The sequence below is a fragment of the Megalobrama amblycephala genome, linkage group LG5 (assembly GCF_018812025.1).
Source record: "Megalobrama amblycephala isolate DHTTF-2021 linkage group LG5, ASM1881202v1, whole genome shotgun sequence".
NCBI classification, from domain to species: domain Eukaryota; kingdom Metazoa; phylum Chordata; class Actinopteri; order Cypriniformes; family Xenocyprididae; genus Megalobrama; species Megalobrama amblycephala.
Window position 1 is genome coordinate 26,385,762 of NC_063048.1, and position 19,493 is coordinate 26,405,254.

The 19,493-nt window shown below is 37.5% G+C and overlaps 2 protein-coding genes across 3 annotated transcripts; one reads left to right on the forward strand and one right to left on the reverse strand.

Annotated features, from left to right (window-relative positions):
- The first annotated feature begins 206 nt into the window (after positions 1–206).
- Positions 207–14,921, forward strand: disp2 (dispatched homolog 2 (Drosophila)). 2 transcript variants are annotated; one of them, XM_048191568.1, is made up of 9 exons: positions 207–703; positions 5,801–6,214; positions 6,317–6,346; positions 6,477–6,530; positions 6,645–6,768; positions 9,276–9,403; positions 9,532–9,629; positions 9,734–9,831; positions 10,174–14,921. In XM_048191568.1, exons 1-9 carry the CDS (start codon positions 612–614, stop codon positions 13,645–13,647), a joined length of 4,512 nt encoding a protein of 1,503 aa, XP_048047525.1. In that variant the 5' UTR covers positions 207–611; the 3' UTR covers positions 13,648–14,921. The 2 variants fall into 2 exon arrangements, with proteins under 2 accessions (XP_048047525.1, XP_048047526.1); XM_048191569.1 differs by lacking the exon at positions 6,477–6,530 and having other exon boundaries at positions 208–703.
- A 213-nt stretch (positions 14,922–15,134) lies between these two features.
- Positions 15,135–19,476, reverse strand: rpusd2 (RNA pseudouridine synthase domain containing 2). The gene is made up of 3 exons (XM_048191570.1): positions 18,566–19,476; positions 18,183–18,479; positions 15,135–16,291 (listed from the first exon to the last, which is right to left on the reverse strand). Exons 1-3 carry the CDS (start codon positions 19,235–19,237, stop codon positions 15,470–15,472), a joined length of 1,791 nt encoding a protein of 596 aa, XP_048047527.1. The 5' UTR covers positions 19,238–19,476; the 3' UTR covers positions 15,135–15,469.
- Positions 19,477–19,493: the final 17 nt, after the last annotated feature.

The window sequence follows — 19,493 nt, forward strand, 5'->3', positions numbered from 1 at the left end:
GTCAAACCAAAATGTATTCAGACACCTTGAACATTTCATTCATTAATACAGTTTATTCTCTATAGTTAAAAAAAATGGTGATAAAATATGACAAGATCTCAGAGTTAAACTATGTCAGAAAAAAATAATCTTAATTAGGCCTTACACTTAAGCAAAACATCCGGTCAAAGTGTCTAAATAATTTTTTGTTCCCAAAATTTTTGGTTTTTTATAGTCCACTGTATTAAACATATAGGCTAGGCTAATGAGAACGGTCATGGACATATTGCTTTGAATGCAGCAAATTATTGCGGTCAGCTACCGGGTAATATGACTTTGGAAAAGAATACCAAATGATTTCCAATTTCGATATGGCTTTGGCTACACACCCTTGCAGTGTTAACGTTATGTGGTTTTGTTCTCCAGCACCACCCTCGGGTGAACAGCGCGCGCTTAACTCACTGTCAACAACACCTCAGATCACAGCGCCACAATGAAGCAGCCTCCGTACACTCACTAACGCAGGCTTTGCCTTCAACAGCACGAGCACAACCCGATTCGATTGCATTTCTGCACAGAATCATTGCCAACAGCATCTAATAGTGACAGGCGGATATTAAAGACACCAAAGTATGGATACCGTGTCCATTTCTAGAGAGCGTGATGATGCTGAAATCACAGATTCAGCCACGACAGAGGGACCTTCTCAGGAAGCACCTCAAAGGTACGTATACGCTCTTATGTTGTTATCAAGGTTTATAAGGATAATTGTAAGAGCAAGTGTGCCTGTGGGCGAATGTATGTCATTTAAATGGATGCTTTTGCGAATAAAAAGGAATAGCCTAATGAACGTGTCTCTTTTTAAGGTATCTGCCGATCAGACCCACTTTGGCTTTTGTTTACAAGGGAAAATACAATTCTCCGAGGATAACAAAAACCGAGCAATAGATTGAAAGTACAAGACTATCACGTGTAAATACTACTACTACTAAATACTATAATTTATTGAGTTGGCGCGTATCTTATCCATAAACTGACACGACCGCTGATCTTGATGATACAGCTGACGTTTGGGTCACAAAAGCCAGTATGAATTAATTTTTGGGGCAAAAACCATGTTAATTTATATTTGACCTACAGTGCCCCTGCCATTCAAACGGACACATGGGAAATCTTCTTTAAATTCCTGCGATGAATGACAAAATAATGTTCTGCAGCATCTGCTGTCACATGGAAATTGAACTTAAGAAGCACATTACTTATGTCATTTTTAATTTTATTACACATTATAATATAATCAAGACATTTCTGTTCTGCAGTACAATCTTTAGCTCTTTAACTTGATAAAAAAAATGAATGCTTGAATAGTAAAATTAAGGAAGTATTTCTGTAATATCATAAATGTGCTCTGGTCATCTAAACTTTATTAATTATAGCTTGTGAATTATAGCTATAAGTTAAGTACTGTAATGTTATTGGATGTAATGTTTTGAAGCGAGATATGTGTATGCGGATGTGACCTTGGCTCCGATCCTGGAGATACTTTGGTTCATCTTTATGTTTTGGTTCAGAAAATATTAACACAGTTTCTTTTGTTATATTTACATGAATATTTATCTATGTAAATATAAATATATTTATTATATTAGCTAATAATTAAGGGCAAAATCCATGTTAATTTGCATTTGTTCTAAAAAAAACCTACAGTACAATCTGAAGAAATATTCCATTTATTTTAGTGAATTCCAAAACAAAAAAGGAGGAAATCTTTTCTTTCTAATTAGGCAGTCATGTTTCTTTTTGCCTGGAGTAATTCTAATAATGAACTACACGGGGATCTAGGACTCTAAATGGAGGTGTTAGACGACTGACTCTGAAAATGTTAATAACATGGCTCATTTGTTACCCTGACTTAGACATTTTGCTTCAGCATAACTAGGTGTAGATTCCCTGTTCTGCTAACATCAACAATGATTAACTTTAATGACGAAATCTTTCTGAAGATCAAAGTATGAGCAGATGGTGAGATGCGTTCTCCAGCTTTGGTGGAGAAGATCCAGCTGAATCTGCAGTGACTCATGTTTGAGCATGACCCTCTCAGGAGAATCCTTGTCTTTATATTCCAATGCGATCCGCACACATAGGCCTCTCTTACCAGCATTTGATTTGTTAATAAAAGGTTTTGTTCCATGTTATTATCTGTTGTTTATGTTGCTTAAAATGGCTGCACACGATCCTACACACAAAAGCAAGTGCTTCATCTCCCAAAACTGTCACAAACAGCCTGGGAGATTTTATAGTCTGGTGGCAACGGCATTAATCTGAATCTTTTGTTAAAGAATTACATTACTGAGATGACAGTCAATCATTTTTTCCACTTGTAAATGAAATGCTACTCACATCAAGTTTCATTCAGCCTGCATCTGTTCATAGAAAGTATGGATTTTAGGATTAGTAATTCAAATTTAGACTGATTTAAAATCAAATTGGTTATTAAAAATACGATTTTCGCCAATGTATACAGCAGAAACTTTGAAATCTGCATGCAATAAGATGTGCCTATGAGCAGTGTCACTTGATTCACCCTGGTGAATCGGTCTAATTATTTTTGATCTAGACTGAGTCACCATGTATCAGTGGCCTGAAGTAAATCTCATGCAGTGTAAGTGTCCATTATACTGCATGATGTTAGTCAGTGTTTGTAAGCCAACATGGCTGATATACTGTACCACTGAAATGCTGAGGGCATTTGTTCAATATATTCAGTTTCTGTTACATTTCTGGCATTTTAATTCCAGATCATGACTCCTACCATGTAAGTTCCTCAGAGTATTAAAAGTTTGAATGAGATGTGAATATAAAATAAGCAACGTTTTTTTGCAGAATATTTATATGCACATCATATGCTCATAAGATTTAGTGCAAATGGAGCAAACAAATTAAGTATTTTAGTAAACATTTATGCTTGCTCCACTAAATATTTAAGCTGACTGTAGTTAAATAGGCCATTTTATGAGCAAATTTGCTCTGGATCATATCCATTAAGCTTAGTTTTCCGTATACCTTGAGGTATTCAGAGTGCAAGATTTCTGGTGTCTTTCCTTGTCTACTGATGAACTGATTTGACCCTTACAGTCTGACAGGCCACAACAATCACTTCTGCGTCCTGGCAGTGCAGACCGCCAGACACGACGTACCAGCTGCAGAGCTGTCAAATCAAATTAAGCCTGTGTTCCTTTTGATAGCCATCAGAACATCTGCAGTGTGCGCACAACCAAAACCCATGATCCTCATCAGATGCTGAATGGTTACTGTTTTTTATTAACATATGTAGAAATTTGTAACATTATCTGGAGAATGCCTTGTAATAAGAACCTGCTAAGTGAGTTCATCATACATTATATAGCATTATCAAATTTCCTGATGCTATTTTTGCAGCTCTGCGTTTAGCAGTTGATATACAGCAAAGATTGCCATGTTTTGTTGCAGGCTAATCCTAAAGATGGAGTTAATGGAGATGAAGCGGCTCACATCCAAATACGCATTGTGTCAAGAAACATTTTAAGCATTTAGGCCACCCAAGATTCAAGGATTCAAGGATTTTTTATTGCCATTCCATAACATGAGTACAGGGAGGAACGCAACGAAGTACTGAGGTCATAAGATTTAAAAGATGTTTGTAATGGGAGATAGAAAAGGCTTAAGGGTCAAGGCTGTTTAATCTAGCATTTCAAGTCATTTTATTTTTCTTGCATATGATTTATCTTGGTTGTTTATTTTGTCAACGGCTAAATGGGATCAGTCTTGCGTATTTTAATCTGCCCAATTTAGTTTGCACATTTAAAGCAGCCAAAAAAGCTTATTTGTTGCTTGAACACATTTATACACTTGACCAGCAGTCATTTGTTTGTTCCAGTGTTTGCATAGCTTGTCACCTTGGTAATACTAAGAGTCAGCTAGTGTGCATCTGTGTAGAAACAAGCTTTTTGAAAGCAAATAACTTAAATCTTCATTGTTATTAGGAGCTGTTAATGTTAAATGTTTTCTCACACGAGTCACACCAAACTTGCCACTTTAGTTGAAATATTAAAGAGGGATAAATAGAAATATGGTTTATATTATGATGACACATTATTTGATCAATAAAGCTAATACTGTACACATTAACATTTCAGCACAGTAAGATCTGATTTTTATTCCCTATAAAGAGCCACAATAAATGTTCATAATTAGTACTGTAATTAAATGAATAGACCTACTGAATCTTAAGCTTTGGTTCTTCAAGATGCTCTACATTATTCAGCAGTACATTTTAAACAGTTTTCAAAAACAAAAAAGAGTTGTCGCATTCTCATATTTACTTCCTGAGCAGTTGAGCTGTAAGTATTAGTGAGCCTTTTTATCTCATCTCAATAGGCCTTTTATGAGTTTGACAGGGTAATCTGATGGAGTCCCTCCCTCTTGGCCTAATCGGGCCTTCAAGCATTTCGCTGATACATTTTTTAGACATCATTGCTTATCTAATATACAGTATGTTGTCAGAAACTCGCCTAAAAGTAAACTATGTTAGAGGCACATTGTTCAGACAAAACAAGACAAGCATATTGTTTTGTACACTCAAGTATTTGTGGGACAACTACATTTTTTTTTTTACAATTTACATTAAACATTCTGTTTTTTGGTTAATATGATGGATTCAGGCATTCAATATGCATGATTTGCATATTTGATCACAAACATGTCTGATGCTAGCAAACAATTAAATATTCAATATCAAGTAATCAAGTTACCAAATAAAGTGTGTATACAAACAAGTGAAGTCAACAGCAAAATATAATGTTAAGGGATAGTTCAGACAAAAATGAAAATTGTCATCATTCACACTCATGTTGTTGTAAACCTGCATGAATTTCTTTCTTCTGCTAAACAAAAAAGAAGATATTTGGAAGAATGTTGGTAACCAAATAGTTCATGGACCCCATTGATTTCCATAGTATATTTTTCCATACTATGGAAGTTAGTGGGGATCATCAACTGTTTTTTAACCCATATTCTTCAAAATATCTTCTTTTGTGTACAGCAGAAGAATGAAATTCATACAGGTTTGGAACAACTTTTGGGTTTTAATTTTTGGGTGAACTGTCCCTTTAAATGCAATAAGCACAAACACATTGTGCTCTCAAAACAACCCTTTTAGCACATAAACAACTTACAGTCAATCATAACCTAAATATGATTTCCATTTACTAACCAATTTGCAAAATGTGTCATGATATAAGTTATTTTTCGCCTCATCAGCCAAATTTTCCACATACTCGAGCACTTAAGATCAAATTAATCCCAGTCTCAGTTGAATATCTAAGTTGAAAAATACAAATTCTGTTATAGCTGTGAACTGAAGACTCAGTCCGACTGTATCAGTAAGCTCGACAACTGCAACTTATTATATAAGAATCGCCTAAAAAAAATATTCGCAATTTATCATTGCGTCTCGTAGCATGTTTCGATTTCCTATGTTGAAACAACTAGGGAATGCATGTTTTTTCCCGCTGAAATGTTGTGGAGTACAAAGTTATGTGCTGAAATGTAGTGAAGTAAAAATAAATAATTTCCCAAAATGACTTGCTCAACCAGATCATGGAATTAATTATTCTGTTAGTTTCTAACTCAAGAACGACAGTAACTGCATCAGTCCAACTGATGAATTATCAGATTGGTGAAACGACTGGTACACTGAAAAGGTAGTGGTGTGAAAGTATGGCTACAGACCAGCACAGTAATGGAGTAAAATCATCTGATAATGTGATTCTTTTATTTGCAGTGAAATCCCTGAGGTTTCACTGTGTCCTCCAGACAATGACAGCACAGAATCTCAGATGTGTCCGGTCAAGATAGAAGAGAATCAAGCAGACAACTGCAGTCCGTTCAAATCACACTCCTCTACTCAACTCCATCGTCAAGTCTCACAGGGCTCTCATCAGGGCTATCATTCACTACAACGCAAAAGATGCCCCTGCTGTGGCCACCAGCAGTTGAATCAAAGCAATGTATGTCCAGGTCAAATGAATGCTTACCATCAATCAGACTCGCATTCAGCGAGTCCTGTTAAGACTGTCCATAGCTGCAGTCCATCACGTCTGCCTTCGTGTCACAATAAAATGCAGTGCCAGTGGCTTCATGGATCTCATGATGGCAGCAACCACAAGCCTGTGCAGCGTCACATGGTGACAGTGAGGTCCAGACCCTTTTTCTATTATAAATATCATTCTAATGGACATACATCTAGTTGATTGTAAACATTTAAATATGTTAATCTTTATGCCTGTCTGCTCGGTAGGAATGACGGCCTGCATAGGATACCGAGGAGGTGAGATGCTTTTATAGTAAATGATGATAAAGATTTATTTGTTTATAATAACATCACATGAAATTCATTATTAAGATTATTATTTACAATAATAAAGTAGTGCACATGAACATAGCTTTATGTTCTATAGAGTTCAAGATTTAGAAGGAATTGGGAAGAAGCATTCAAGCATTAAGCCAACATGGTAATGTAATTTGAAAATGCAGTGTGGGAAATACCAGTAGTGTATAATGCAAGTTAATGTGCCATTCAGCAATTAGATTAAATTTGACCATTTGAACACCATTGATTTTTACAGCTATTCCCAGGTTATAGTGGAGTACCCGATGACTGTACTCATTTCATGCACACTACTTCTGTTTGCCTGTTCCCTCGCTGGGATTTTGACTGGTCCTCAGCCAGACTTTTCAGACCCTTTGTTGGTGAGTATTTGCATGCATGTAATATAGAAAGAATGTAGTGTATTGCTTCATGTTAATGTATCCGTTTATTAGGGCTGTGTATCACCAACAATGTCACGATACGATACGCATCACGATACTAAAGCCACGATACGATACGTATCACGATATGGTTCAATTTAGAATTTAAATTTATTTTGAGCAGAGTTTAGTAACAGTAATATGTGTTTATTGAATAACCAGTGTTATAACAGTCGTGATAACTGAAAAACTATTTTGTTTTTGTCATTAAAAAAAAACAATGATTTAAATTAAATATAAAAAAATTGTCACAAAAAAGCTTCTTTTAAAAGCTTGCTTTTAAAGTCACTCCCTCAGTAACTGAATTGACAATTATAGTGACACTGAAGCATATCAACAAAGCTCAATGACTAATTTCACTTGCAACAGTAAGTTGACTGTTAGAAAACTAAGTTGGTTAATTATATTGGCTATAATATTATAATAATGTCTATACTGCCTGTTTTTTTTTCCATCTGTAAAAATGATTTTTTTTGGATATCAACTCAAAATATGTTCTAGAACAACATTTTTTTTATTAACGTGGTCTACAAAATATGGGCTACATGAGTTTACAATACACACTTAACAATAAGGTTCATTTATTAAACATCAGATAATGTATTAACATGAACTAACCATGAGCAATACATACTGTATTAGTTCATCTTTGTTAATGTTAGTTATTAAAAAATACAGTTGTTGATTGTTTGTTCATGTTGGTTTACAGTGCATTAACTAATGTTAACAAGATTTAAATGATGCGATGTGACCGCAAAGGGCACTTTCACTTTCACGATCAAAGTGCACGCCACTTATAAGCATTGTAAATGCAGTATTACAGTATACACATACCAATTAAATGCGCAGGTCTCCTCTCGTGCGTCCTCCCCACTGGACGAGGCCAATATCACTTTCGTTTCACTTTCAGATATCTCTATTATATATGTCATCACTGCTTTTACCTTTCTAGATGTAATTACCGAAATCAAAACAGTCCATAAACTATATCCTCACGAAAACTTAAGTCAAGCCAGCTCGCGCGTCAACCTGAGAGATCGGCCTCCAAATTTCTCGGTTTCTAAATGGACGGTTTGGCTTGATTGACAAACGCTAACGTTCGGGCATGATTTATATACCATCGACCTGTCCTAAAACGTTAGCACGCTTTGATCGATGACTTGGAGATCGCGTGTTTCTCCGTTCGAGAGCGCATTTCCTGTTCACATTCGCGATAAAACAGCTGATTATTTACGAATGAAAGCTCACAGAAACGTGAATGTCTGCTTGCATTGCTTGCTAGCGTCAATTGACATCACGTGATTGGCTAGATTTAAAAGCAAGACAGACTCGATACGGCAGCTGCTGTATCGATACGCGCATCGTCAGGAGTTCATGACGATGTATCGTTGTATCGATATTCTGAGCACAGCCCTACCGTTTATACTAAAAAAAGAAAAGAAATTCAATTAAACATACTAAAGTGATGTAAAAAAAGAAGTAAATTTGGAGTAAAAAATAAAATAAATAATTGTCAGATTAAAGGATTAGTTCACTTTCAAATTAAAATTTCCTGATAATTTACTCACCCCCATGTCATCCAAGATGTCCATGTCCTTCTTTCTTCAGTCGAAAAGAAATTAAGGTTTTGGTGAAAACATTCCAGGATTATTCTCCTTATAGTGGACTTCAATTGGCCCCAAACGGTTGAATGTCAAAATTACAGTTTCAGTGCGGCTTCAAAGGGCTTTAAACGATATACCAGACGAGGAATAAGGGTTTTATCTAGTGAAACGATCTGTCATTTTTGAAAAGAAAAAAAAATGTATATGCTTTATAAACACAAACAATCGCCTAGCAAGTGCTTCTGCCAGACCGCCTTCCGTATTATTCAAAAAGCTTATGCTGTATGTCCTACAACTTCCCTACTCAAATTACGGAAAAAACGGAACTGGCGCCACATTAGTTCCTTAAGTTGAATAGGGAATTTTTTTTTAGATAATGACTGATCGATTTGCTAGATAAGACCCTTATTCCTCGTCTGGTATCATTTAAAGCCAATTGAAGCCGCTCTGAAACTAATTTTGACCTTCAACCGTTTGGGGTCCGTTGAAGTCCATTATAAGGAGAATAATCCTGGAATATTTTCATCAAAAACCTTAATTTCTTTTCAACTGAAGAAAGAAGGACATGGACATCTTGGATGACATAAATTATCAGGAAATTTTAATTTGAAAGTGAACTAATTCTTTATGTTTAAAACAAGCAACAGTTACAACTGAGATATATAAAGTAAAGACATTTTTACATTAAGAGTGCTTGAATACATTTCTGAGAATAAACTGGCCAACACTGGACTTTCATCATTAGAATTGTAAATTGGCCTCTCAAATGACTTCAATTAATTTTTATAATGACTTCAAAGAGTTTCCGACTACACTTCATGTGTCTTTGATTGGATCTCACAGGGATTTGAACCTCGTGGAACAGACATCAGTATCCGTCTAGCAACCTGGATGAGGTTACAGCAAAACACTGGGCCTGGAAAATCATTGTCCCCAGTTCCATGGCAACTCACAGAAAGAACAACGGCAGGGTATTTCTTGGCGATCATATGATATTAAACATACTTTAAATTTCTACTACTGATATTTTCACTAAATCAGACTTGCTTTTAATACCAAAGCATTGTATGCTGTTTATATTGAAAAAATTGTCTTACAGAGAGGACACAATTAGATCTGAACCTCAGTTAAGAGAACGACCAAGGAGAATGTTGCACAGAGATTACACGGAGCACAACTTTTTTTGTAATGCCCCAGGTGAGATTTTATCAGGTATTTCCTAACCTAATAAATCAGTAAATAGAGCACACAGCATGTTTTATGTGATGCTGTTTTCTGTCACCCAATCTGTGGTTCTGTAGGAGAGCGCTATGCTCAGCTGGTCTTCCGCTCTGGAAACTCTGCCAGTCTCTGGAGTCTAAAGGCAATTTACTCCATGTGCCAGATGGAACAGACACAGGTAAACCAAGGACTCTATATTTTGCCAAAAGGATAATATTCTTAGGTTCTCAAGAAGAAATTAAACATTCAATGCAGTGTTTTAATGGATATGTGATAGAATCTATACAGTGTGTGTTAATAATCAGATTCATATATTACAGAATTGAATATAATCTCATTAGTAATCATAGGTATTTGTACAGGTTCTGGCACACATACTTGTTTATACAAATAAAAAACTACAATTTAAACAAAAGATTTGTAAATATTTTATATTTCAGCATATATACAAATAAATATGCAAATTGTTTTTACAAATTTGTCATTTTGAATGCAAGTAATTTTTTCATTATCATTTTAGATCCGTTCAGGGACACAATTTGATCAACTCTGCCAAGTCAGATCAGAGTTATACGGCTCCACAGTGGAAAATGAGTGCTGTCCAAGTTGGTCTCTGGGAAACTACTTGGCTCTTCTCAACAACGTTTCTTCCTGCTTTAGTCTGACTGCACAGCAGGTTTCTGAAAGCCTTGGTCTGCTCAGATTCTGTGCCCCTTACTACCACGACAGAAGCCTGGTTGCATCATGTACTGAGAGGAGTAAATTTGGCCGTTGTGCATCTGTCCCACACCGCTGTAAACTGTCAAGCATCTTCCAGATTCTTCATTACCTTGTGGACAAGGACTTCCTGGGGCCACAGACTGTTGAATACAAGGTCCCGTCTCTAAAATATAGCGTAGTGTTTCTACCAGTGGAAAAAGGTGATCCACTGATGAAAGTTTATTTGGACCATCTAGAGGGTCGCGAGCTCACCTATAACAACACCACCATAACAGGAATGGATTTGGGAATTAAACAAAAACTTTTTAAATATTATTTGGCATGGGACTCTATCTATCCTGTTCTTGCAGCTCTTGCACTTTTGTTCACAATGGGACTATATCTCAAATCACCATTTATAGCAGTGATGTCACTGGTTGCTGTCATTTTATCACTTTCCACCTCATATTTTTTCTACAAATTCGCATTTCGCTTGACATTTTTTCCACTCCTCAATCTAGCATCAGTCCTTGTGCTTTTGGGAAGTTGCCTAAATCAAGCCCTGACTTTTGTTGATTTCTGGAAGCTACAGCTAAGCCACAACCCTCCAGCTGTGCCTGAGAAGAGAATGAACCGGGTTTTACAGGAAATAGGATACTTGATATTAGTGTCAGGTCTGACATCTAGCATCACGTTTTACTCTGGCTACATAAGTAGCATCACTGCCGTGAGATGTTTCGCTGTATATCTTGGCAGTGCTTCATTAATAAACACATTTTTTGCTCTTGTTTGGCTTCCTTGCACCCTCATTTTGCAGGAACGCTATACTGAGCTTTCTTCAAACCCTGTTGCAAAGGCAGCATGGAAGCCCTGTTGCGCGAAAAATACAGGTGGATTCTGGGAGACAAGTTCAAGAAAGAGATGTTTGTTTACCGTGAGGCAGAAGCTTCGGACGTTAGGCCGAGGGTTTTCAGACACATCAAACCTGCTTTTTTTAAAGATCCTGCCTTGTGGAGTAGTGAAATTCCGATACATATGGATCTGTTGGTTTGCAGTGCTCGCAGTCGGTGGAACGTACATATCATGCGTAGACCCTGGCATGAAACTGCCAACTTCGGACAGCAGGACAACTCAGCTGTTCCGTTCCAGCCATCCCTTTGAGAGATACGATGCCGAATATCGCCATCAGTTCATGTTTGAGCGAATGAAACAGGGTGAAGATGAACCCATGACGCTGACTCTAATTTGGGGCATCGTTCCATCAGACGATGGTGACCACTTTGATCCAAAAAGTAATGGATCTTTAGCTCTTGATCCAGGGTTCAATATGAGCAGTCCCCAAGCCCAACTGTGGTTGCGGGATCTGTGTGGAAAAATTCAAAACCAGAGCTTCTATTCTCCATTATCACCTGACCAAGAAACAGTAGAAGACAATGTGTGTTTTGTTGAACGTTTGATTCACTGGGTTTCTATACGCCGCTGTTCCGAAAGCGATGATGCATTTAGCTTTTGCTGCAATAATATTCCCTTTCCTTACCCACCAAGTGTTTTCGAGCAGTGCCTTAGCATGATGTTGGCAGAACAGTATGCAGAGGGGCGCTTAACCAGTGGTGGAGGCCTAAGGTTTGATTCGGAGGGTCGAATTGCTGCCCTTGTACTAATATTCAAAACTGTACAACTTTACAGCTTCAACTTCAGCAGAATGTCACAGTTCTATCAAGAGATCTTATCATGGTTTAATGGGGAAATCTCCAAGGCTCCAGTGGGACTGCAGAAAGGATGGTTTGTAAGCCAGCTAGGCTTATATGACTTCCAGCACTGCTTGAGTTCAGAGACATTGGAGGTGGCAGGCTTTTCAGTAGCTCTCACATTTGCACTGCTGTTACTCACGACGTGGAATATTCCATTAAGTGTGTATGTGTCCGCTGCGGTGGGAGGGAGTGTGTTTGCTACTGTTGGTCTCCTTGTGCTTTTAGAATGGCAGTTAAATGGTGTGGAAGCACTCTTAATTTCAGCAGCTGCAGGTCTTTCTGTTGACTTTGTGGCCAATTACTGCATTTCATACAGCCTGGCCCCACACAGTGACAGACTGGGCAGGGTTGCACATTCCCTGAAGAGAATGGGTTACCCGGTAGCTACAGGTGCTGGGGCACATTTTTGTGTGGGCATTATTATGTTACCCGCAACTGCATTGCTTTTCAGGAAGCTTGGGATCTTCCTCCTGCTTGTGAAGTGTGTTGCATGTGGCTTCGCCACTTTCTTCTTCCAGTCATTGTGTTGCTTCTTCGGCCCCCAAAAGAACTGTGGGAGAATAACCCTACCGTGTGTTAAAAAGCAAGCCACTGAAAATATATTGTCATCCTGTTCGGCTACAGAACCAGGGACCACCAATCCGGCAGCTAATGGGGCATTTGGCTGTGGCACGGGTTCTCGGGTTCAAAGAAGTTTTAATAAAGAAAGCGAAGGCTTTCTTTGCCCCAATCAGCAGCACCATAGAAAGCGCCAACCGATGGGAGGACGGGAGCCAGAACAGTACGAGCTGCAGCCACTTGCTTGCCAGTTGAGCGACAGCTTTGAGAATAGCACTTGCACCAGCAAGCTGTCCAACAGACCTTCTGTCCTTTCCGATGACATTCAGTTCTGTGGGCTTAGTCCAAGGCAAGACTATGATCGAGTCAGCAGTGAGGCTGACAGCACAGAAATGTGTAGCAGGCACCTCAAGGGTTGCAACCCACCTCCAGCCCTCCAGACCTCATCCCCGTACAAAGAGAACACGTTGTGTCCTGTAGTTGCTCTTCCACAAGATGCGCCTAAGGAAAAGGTTTTGTGCAAGAAATGCCGAGGTGGGCTCCAACTTTGGAATGTGTCTTTATCATCTTCCTCAAGCATGGAAGAAATCATGATCACTCAGACTACAGACATTGTCAATGAAAGGTCACTCTCAATAGATGAAGCCGCTAGCTGTCAGCTACATAAACGGCTTTTGTCATGTCAATCTCAGAGTTCCATGGAGGGACTCGAAGACTCCAATGAGACTTGCTTAAGTGAGGTAGAACCTGCAATCTTAGTCTCTCAAGCTGTTAAGATCGAGGAAGAGTTACAACCTGGCCACCTTAATGGCAGGAGAGACACTTTACGTCTGTCCTTGAAGGAGACTGTATATGACCTTGCCTCCCCGGGGTCTGGTAGGGTGAGGACCACCCAAAGTGAGGTGCCTGTAATATTGCCCAACAGCAAACCCGATATGCCCGATGTCTGGATCAAAAGGGAAGGAAAAGGTGAAGGTGGCAGCTGATCAATATTGTCAACACACTGAGCAAATCTAAACCACAGAATGGCAAGAACTTTATATGGTGGGCTGAACTTTTGTACTCAGCAGCATATTACATTTCTGAAAAAAAAAAAAGAGTACTAAACAATGTTTTGCAAACACCAATTAATTGTTTGTAAGTATGCATAGTGCTTACAAAAATTTGAAAAGAAGGTTTTTTTAGCATGATTCCTTGCATGTCATGTAAATATACACTGAATGTGCACCCACAATAGCCTTTGAAAAAGCCTTTCTTCAGGGGCCTTGAACTGCAAACTTACAAACACTTAAAGAACAATTGTGCCTGATCTTTTACACAACCAAGCCATGAACTAATCTCTATCATTCTGTTAAGGTCACAATCATTATCAATTTCTTTAATGGACTCAACAACCAATTAAGTTGTCCAAATGATTTGATTATACACAAATTATTAAGCATTGAAATAACCCACTACAGTAATTTTACACTTAACTTATGCCAGGAACACTTGGCATAGATGTGCTTTCTACTGTGGCTATAACTGTTTCACACATGAATACCTTTTATTGCATGTTTATGTTATGAAATATTTTCAGACCTGAAAGCTTAAGGAAACATAATTTTGTTTTTGCAGAGCCATGAAAGTACCTCTTTTTTAAAAAAAAAAAAGACAATGACTGCCCATCAGAATATAGGCTAATTACAACAGTGTGCTTTAGTAGAATGCTTCAGTGTGTGGACATGTTTCACTAATGCCCCAGATTTATAAGTCCCTGCAATACGACCTTTGAACTCTATACAAGACTCTGAGTGTTACCTCTGTGTTCAGTATGTATTTGAAAGATACGCATTAATCAGAATGCAACAGACTGTATGTAATAATAAGTGGTGTTTTGTGATGTGCACAAAGATGTCAGTCCTTTATAAAACTGGAATCAAAGGTCAGTTAAACTGGTTATACTGCAAAATGATGTTTTACTAAAGAACATTTCTATTTTATATTCAGATTGATTTGATGTTACTTCATTAAGGCCAGCAGATGTGTCCTTGACATTATCAAAGCATCTTAAACTACAAAGTGCTACAAAGTGCCAAAATGTAAGAATGATTTGTGCCAAAAGTTTTTTTCCCCCTGAAATTATGCAGCTGTATCATAAAACTTGCTGGTGTGGAACTACTGTTGTTGATAGCCTGTGTGTAAAGTCAGATTTGAAGTTGTCAGAAGATAAACTATGATGAAGTTAAATAAAAAATAAAAATATTTTTAATTGAGGTTACACTGCAATCTATCTCTGACTTTCTAGGAAGGTGAATTAAAGAAAGCAATTAAAAATGTGTCATTTCTATGCATAACATGGCATTTTGCAAGAGACATTTTAATTAAAATTACTCTCACCTCACCTGTATAATATAAAACACACATATATATATATATATATATATATATATATATATATATATATATATATATATATAAAAAACATGCTTCATTTTCATTCCCACAAAAAGTCTGTTTTATTGCTGCATGTTAACGTCAGATGAAATGTTGTCCTTTTCAAATACAAGGAATTGAAAAACAAAACAAAACAAAAAAACACAAAAGCACAAAAAAAAAAAAAAAAAAAAAAAACTGTACAGACAGACTAATAAATTCACCAATTTAAATTAAAAGAAATTAAAAAGGAGTTATTCTGAATTCACACGGAATATATTCAGTAATGAGTGTTTTTTTGATTTGTTTTTTTAAACCCAATCTTTGTAAACTCATGAGCAGTAATATTAGGTAACAAATGTTACCTGTTGCATGAATACATCTGATTTTAGTTTAATCCTGAAGCCAGTCTTCTTTGGCCCAGTCAGGCAGTTGGGTTGAGTATTCAAAGTCAGGTCCTTTGTAGCGTAATGCATGTAGATACATTATCAAATCCTTCTCTGTTGGGTCAGGGCGCACAATTTTACATTCGCCACATAAATTATCTCTGACAAAAGAATTTGATTTTGCAGTTCTGGGGGCTTCATCTGAGAACAAATTCTTTTCTTTTTGAGCACCATTCATCTCACCCTCAGACTCAACTGCAGATGTGCTCTTGTGAAGTTCTTGGCTGAGTTCTGCCTTCACTTCACCCAGAGGCACTTCACAGGAACTGTCATCACATGCACCACTGCTTGACTCAAGCACCGTTACTTGGTCACTGTGTTCTTGAGCACTGACCTTACACTCTGTCTTTAGCCCATGTTTTCCTGAGACCTCTTCATCAGGCAAATCCAACAAGTGCAGACTCTCCTTTGAACGATGTTCTTCTATAAGAGCTTCTAGGAGCTCCTCATCACTCATACCCACCAGCCCTCCTTTGGCTCTATTCGGACCCCATGCAGAAGACCCATATATGGGATCATTGAGGATTGGGAAGCCAAGGAACTGAAGATGAACACGAATCTGGTGAGTACGTCCTGTGAGAGGCAGACAGCGGACCACACTAGAACGTCCATTATAGCTCAGTCTCTGGAAGACTGTGCGGGATTCTTTGCCTTTGGGATCCACTCTGCAAAGGCCCACCCGGAAGGACACTACCAGGATGGGTTCCTCACACACTACCTCACCCTCTGGAAACTCCCCGTCCACACGACACACATATTCCTTTTCTAACTGTGAAAAACAAAAGAAAGCATGGTTAAAATCTGCATAAAAAGAAAACTCACCCTAAAATTTATGATTTTTTAAGACCAAGTAAAGAAAAATTGAAGAATAAATTGAATGTAACATAATACATCAATATGTAAATGTCTCAAGAGCACACGAGTTGTATTAGCAGCAATGCTTCAAAGTTTGAAAATACTTCACAGATATCCATAACTTTTTAATTGAATTTTTGCAAAAAATTACAAATACTTTCACTGTTCCTTCTGATAATGCTGCAAAAAAGTGATCCTCTGTATTTTTGTGTCTAAAAATTAAATCAAGGTACATTAGAAAAATTACATAAGATAAGTCTTGTTTTCTGGGTGATAAAATAAACCTGAGTTTATGATTAAAATGAGCAAATATCTGCCAATGAGAAAACAATTTCATACCCAATTGACATTTGTTCTTGTTTTAAGCATAAAATCACTTTCAAAAAACAAGATTTCATATAATTAGAAAATATATTTTGATTTAAGGATGTTTAGATATGGGAAAAAACAAAAATACTGAGGAAGATATTCCTATTTTGCAATGCATGCAACATTTAATGGCACTTCATGAGTTTTAGATTTTCTGCTCCGATTTAAGATTTGTTGAAGGGTGAATTGAGACCCGCAGAAAACCTGTCTATTGTTCTGATTTGAATACGTTTTTTAAAAGAAACTTAAGTATAATTTTAAATGTGATTAAATGTTCACTTTTATAATTAAACACAAATTAACATTTTAAAGCATAGTTTATGTCGGGTTCTCACATCTTATTAAACAATGAATTTGCATTTATTTTCTATGACTTTTGAGTATTCCAGTCATATGTTATTGGATAATAAAAGGTTTTTAAAAATCACTTTTAGAGATTGCATAAACAGTTTAATTTCTAACCAATTAAAAATTTTAGTACAGAGAAATGTCACACAATTACAAGATATATTGGCACCATTAAACTAAATTAAAACAGAGGAACAAATTACTAAAACAAGGCCATTAATTAAGTAATTGGAAGCAGAATCTTAATTTGCACAAGAAAACACAATATCTGTGTTTTCTTGTGCATATCATGTGCAGGGCTCCGTATTTTATAGCTGAGCATACTTAGAAAAAAAACTGTACTGAAAATAGACACTTCCATGACGTTTCCAGGCCTAGAAATAATAATTTCAGAAATTCCAGATTTAATGACCAGATTTAATTTAGGCATTTATTCACATTTAAACATTGATCAGCCAACATGAACAAAAGCTCAACCTAACTTAAATAACGCACAAGAACCTCAAACGTGCAACACACAAGAATGAACCTCATTGGTTCTCATGTGTCAAGCAAACATAATTGAGCTTCTGTTTACCACAACTGATGTGTGAGCTGATGCATGTTTTTATGTGAATATAAGCCAAAATTGAATCTGTTCATCATATAAAGTGATCCTGTCTCTTCAGAAAATTTGGACTAAACTGCTCAATACATATGGATTAGTTTTATGATTTCTTTATAAACTTTTTGCAGAGACAAAGTGGTAGTTACGTAGCTGTCAATGGAGGGACGGAAAGCTCTCAGATGTCATCAAAAAGATCTTAATTTGTGTTCAAAAGATGAACAAAAATCTTGGAACGACATGTGGGTAAGAATTTAATGACATCATTTTATTTTTTAAGTGTACTTACTATTGCCAGTAGTTTGGGATAAACAATTTTCCAAAGCTCAGGAATGAGTCAAAGTAATTTTCTGTGATGACAGAGTTTTTCTTTTACTTAACCCACAATTCCGTTAGAAAATGTGTAGGGGGTAACAAACAGAATGCAGAAATTTCAATAATGTAAACCAAATAGGTGTTGTTCAGAATGTAGGCCATGTCATACCTGTCTCTCACGAACCATTTCGTCCAGTTTTTTGGAAACCTCGAGTGTACGAGCAAACAGCAGCACACCTGAGGTGAGGCGGTCCAGTCGGTGTACTGTGTGGAGGCCACTAAGGCCTTTCTCCTTCCCCAGAATGAAGATGACAGTATTGTGACGGTAGCGCCCACAGGGATGCACAGGAAGTGAGGCGGGTTTATCCACAACCACCACCTCACCATCATCCACCAGAACCTCCAAGGGCTGCGCGCTCACAGGGGGCTCATGACGATGCACTGTGTTCCTCAAAAAGTCATTGTTCTAGAGAGCAAAAGAGATACAAAACAATTAAACAAGACCACATACAAAGAGACAGTAGGTGAGTAGTCAGTCACGTGATCTCTTACCTTTAGTGTTATATTCAGGTCATCCACAGGCGTTTCATTCAGTTTAATCCGCCCCTCTTTGACAGCCTTATTGTAGTAGTCCAAAGACTCCGCACGAAATTCACTCTTGAAAACGTCTAGTAGAGTTTTACCAACCCAGCGTCCCTTACAGTAAGTCTTAAAATCAAAATAATAAGGATGCACTTTGCGAAGACCGCCTTCAAAATAATAGGATGTTTCCGCAAAATGTTCTTGGCTGAAACTCACACCTGGGTTGCGTTTCTGTGGCGGAGGCACGTACCGCTCTCCGGCACGCAGCTGTTTTCCGCCCCTCTTTCGCTTCTTACCTCTGCCTTGTCTTGCTGTCTCATCGGTCTCCTCATTTTTACGTTTACCGCAGTTTGTTCTGACAGTGCTGTCCGTATCGCAGCTGTCTTCTTCCATGGTCGCCCCTTTAGTCTCCATGTCGTTTAACTGTGTGTAGCGCTGTTGTTTTGTGAAGTTCAAACGTATAAAGGAGACTTGTGCACTATTTCTCCAAACATTTAACGCTGTTCGTAGCGTTCCCAGAGTTTTAACACTCACGTTTTTGTTCTGATACAAGTGTCTCAGAAAATTGTTTTCTCTTTTTCCAACGCAAAGTAATGAATTTACACCTGATACCTTCCCCTTCACACACGTGAACCATGCCATCCAGCGGTTCAGTGACAATATTATTTCCGTCGTGGGTTGATGACATCATTGTGACATCACGTGTTTACAACTTTTTTGCATATTATTGTCGTAAAATTAGCTTTTATTCTACTTACTTTTCTGAGCCTAATGAAATTTACCATATAAATATTATTCCTAGCTATTTTTGCCCAAAATACTGATTGCTTCTTTTTTATTCAATGGCAATAGTCATAACTAATTTCATATCTCTTAACACGAGATATGTGTTAAGATT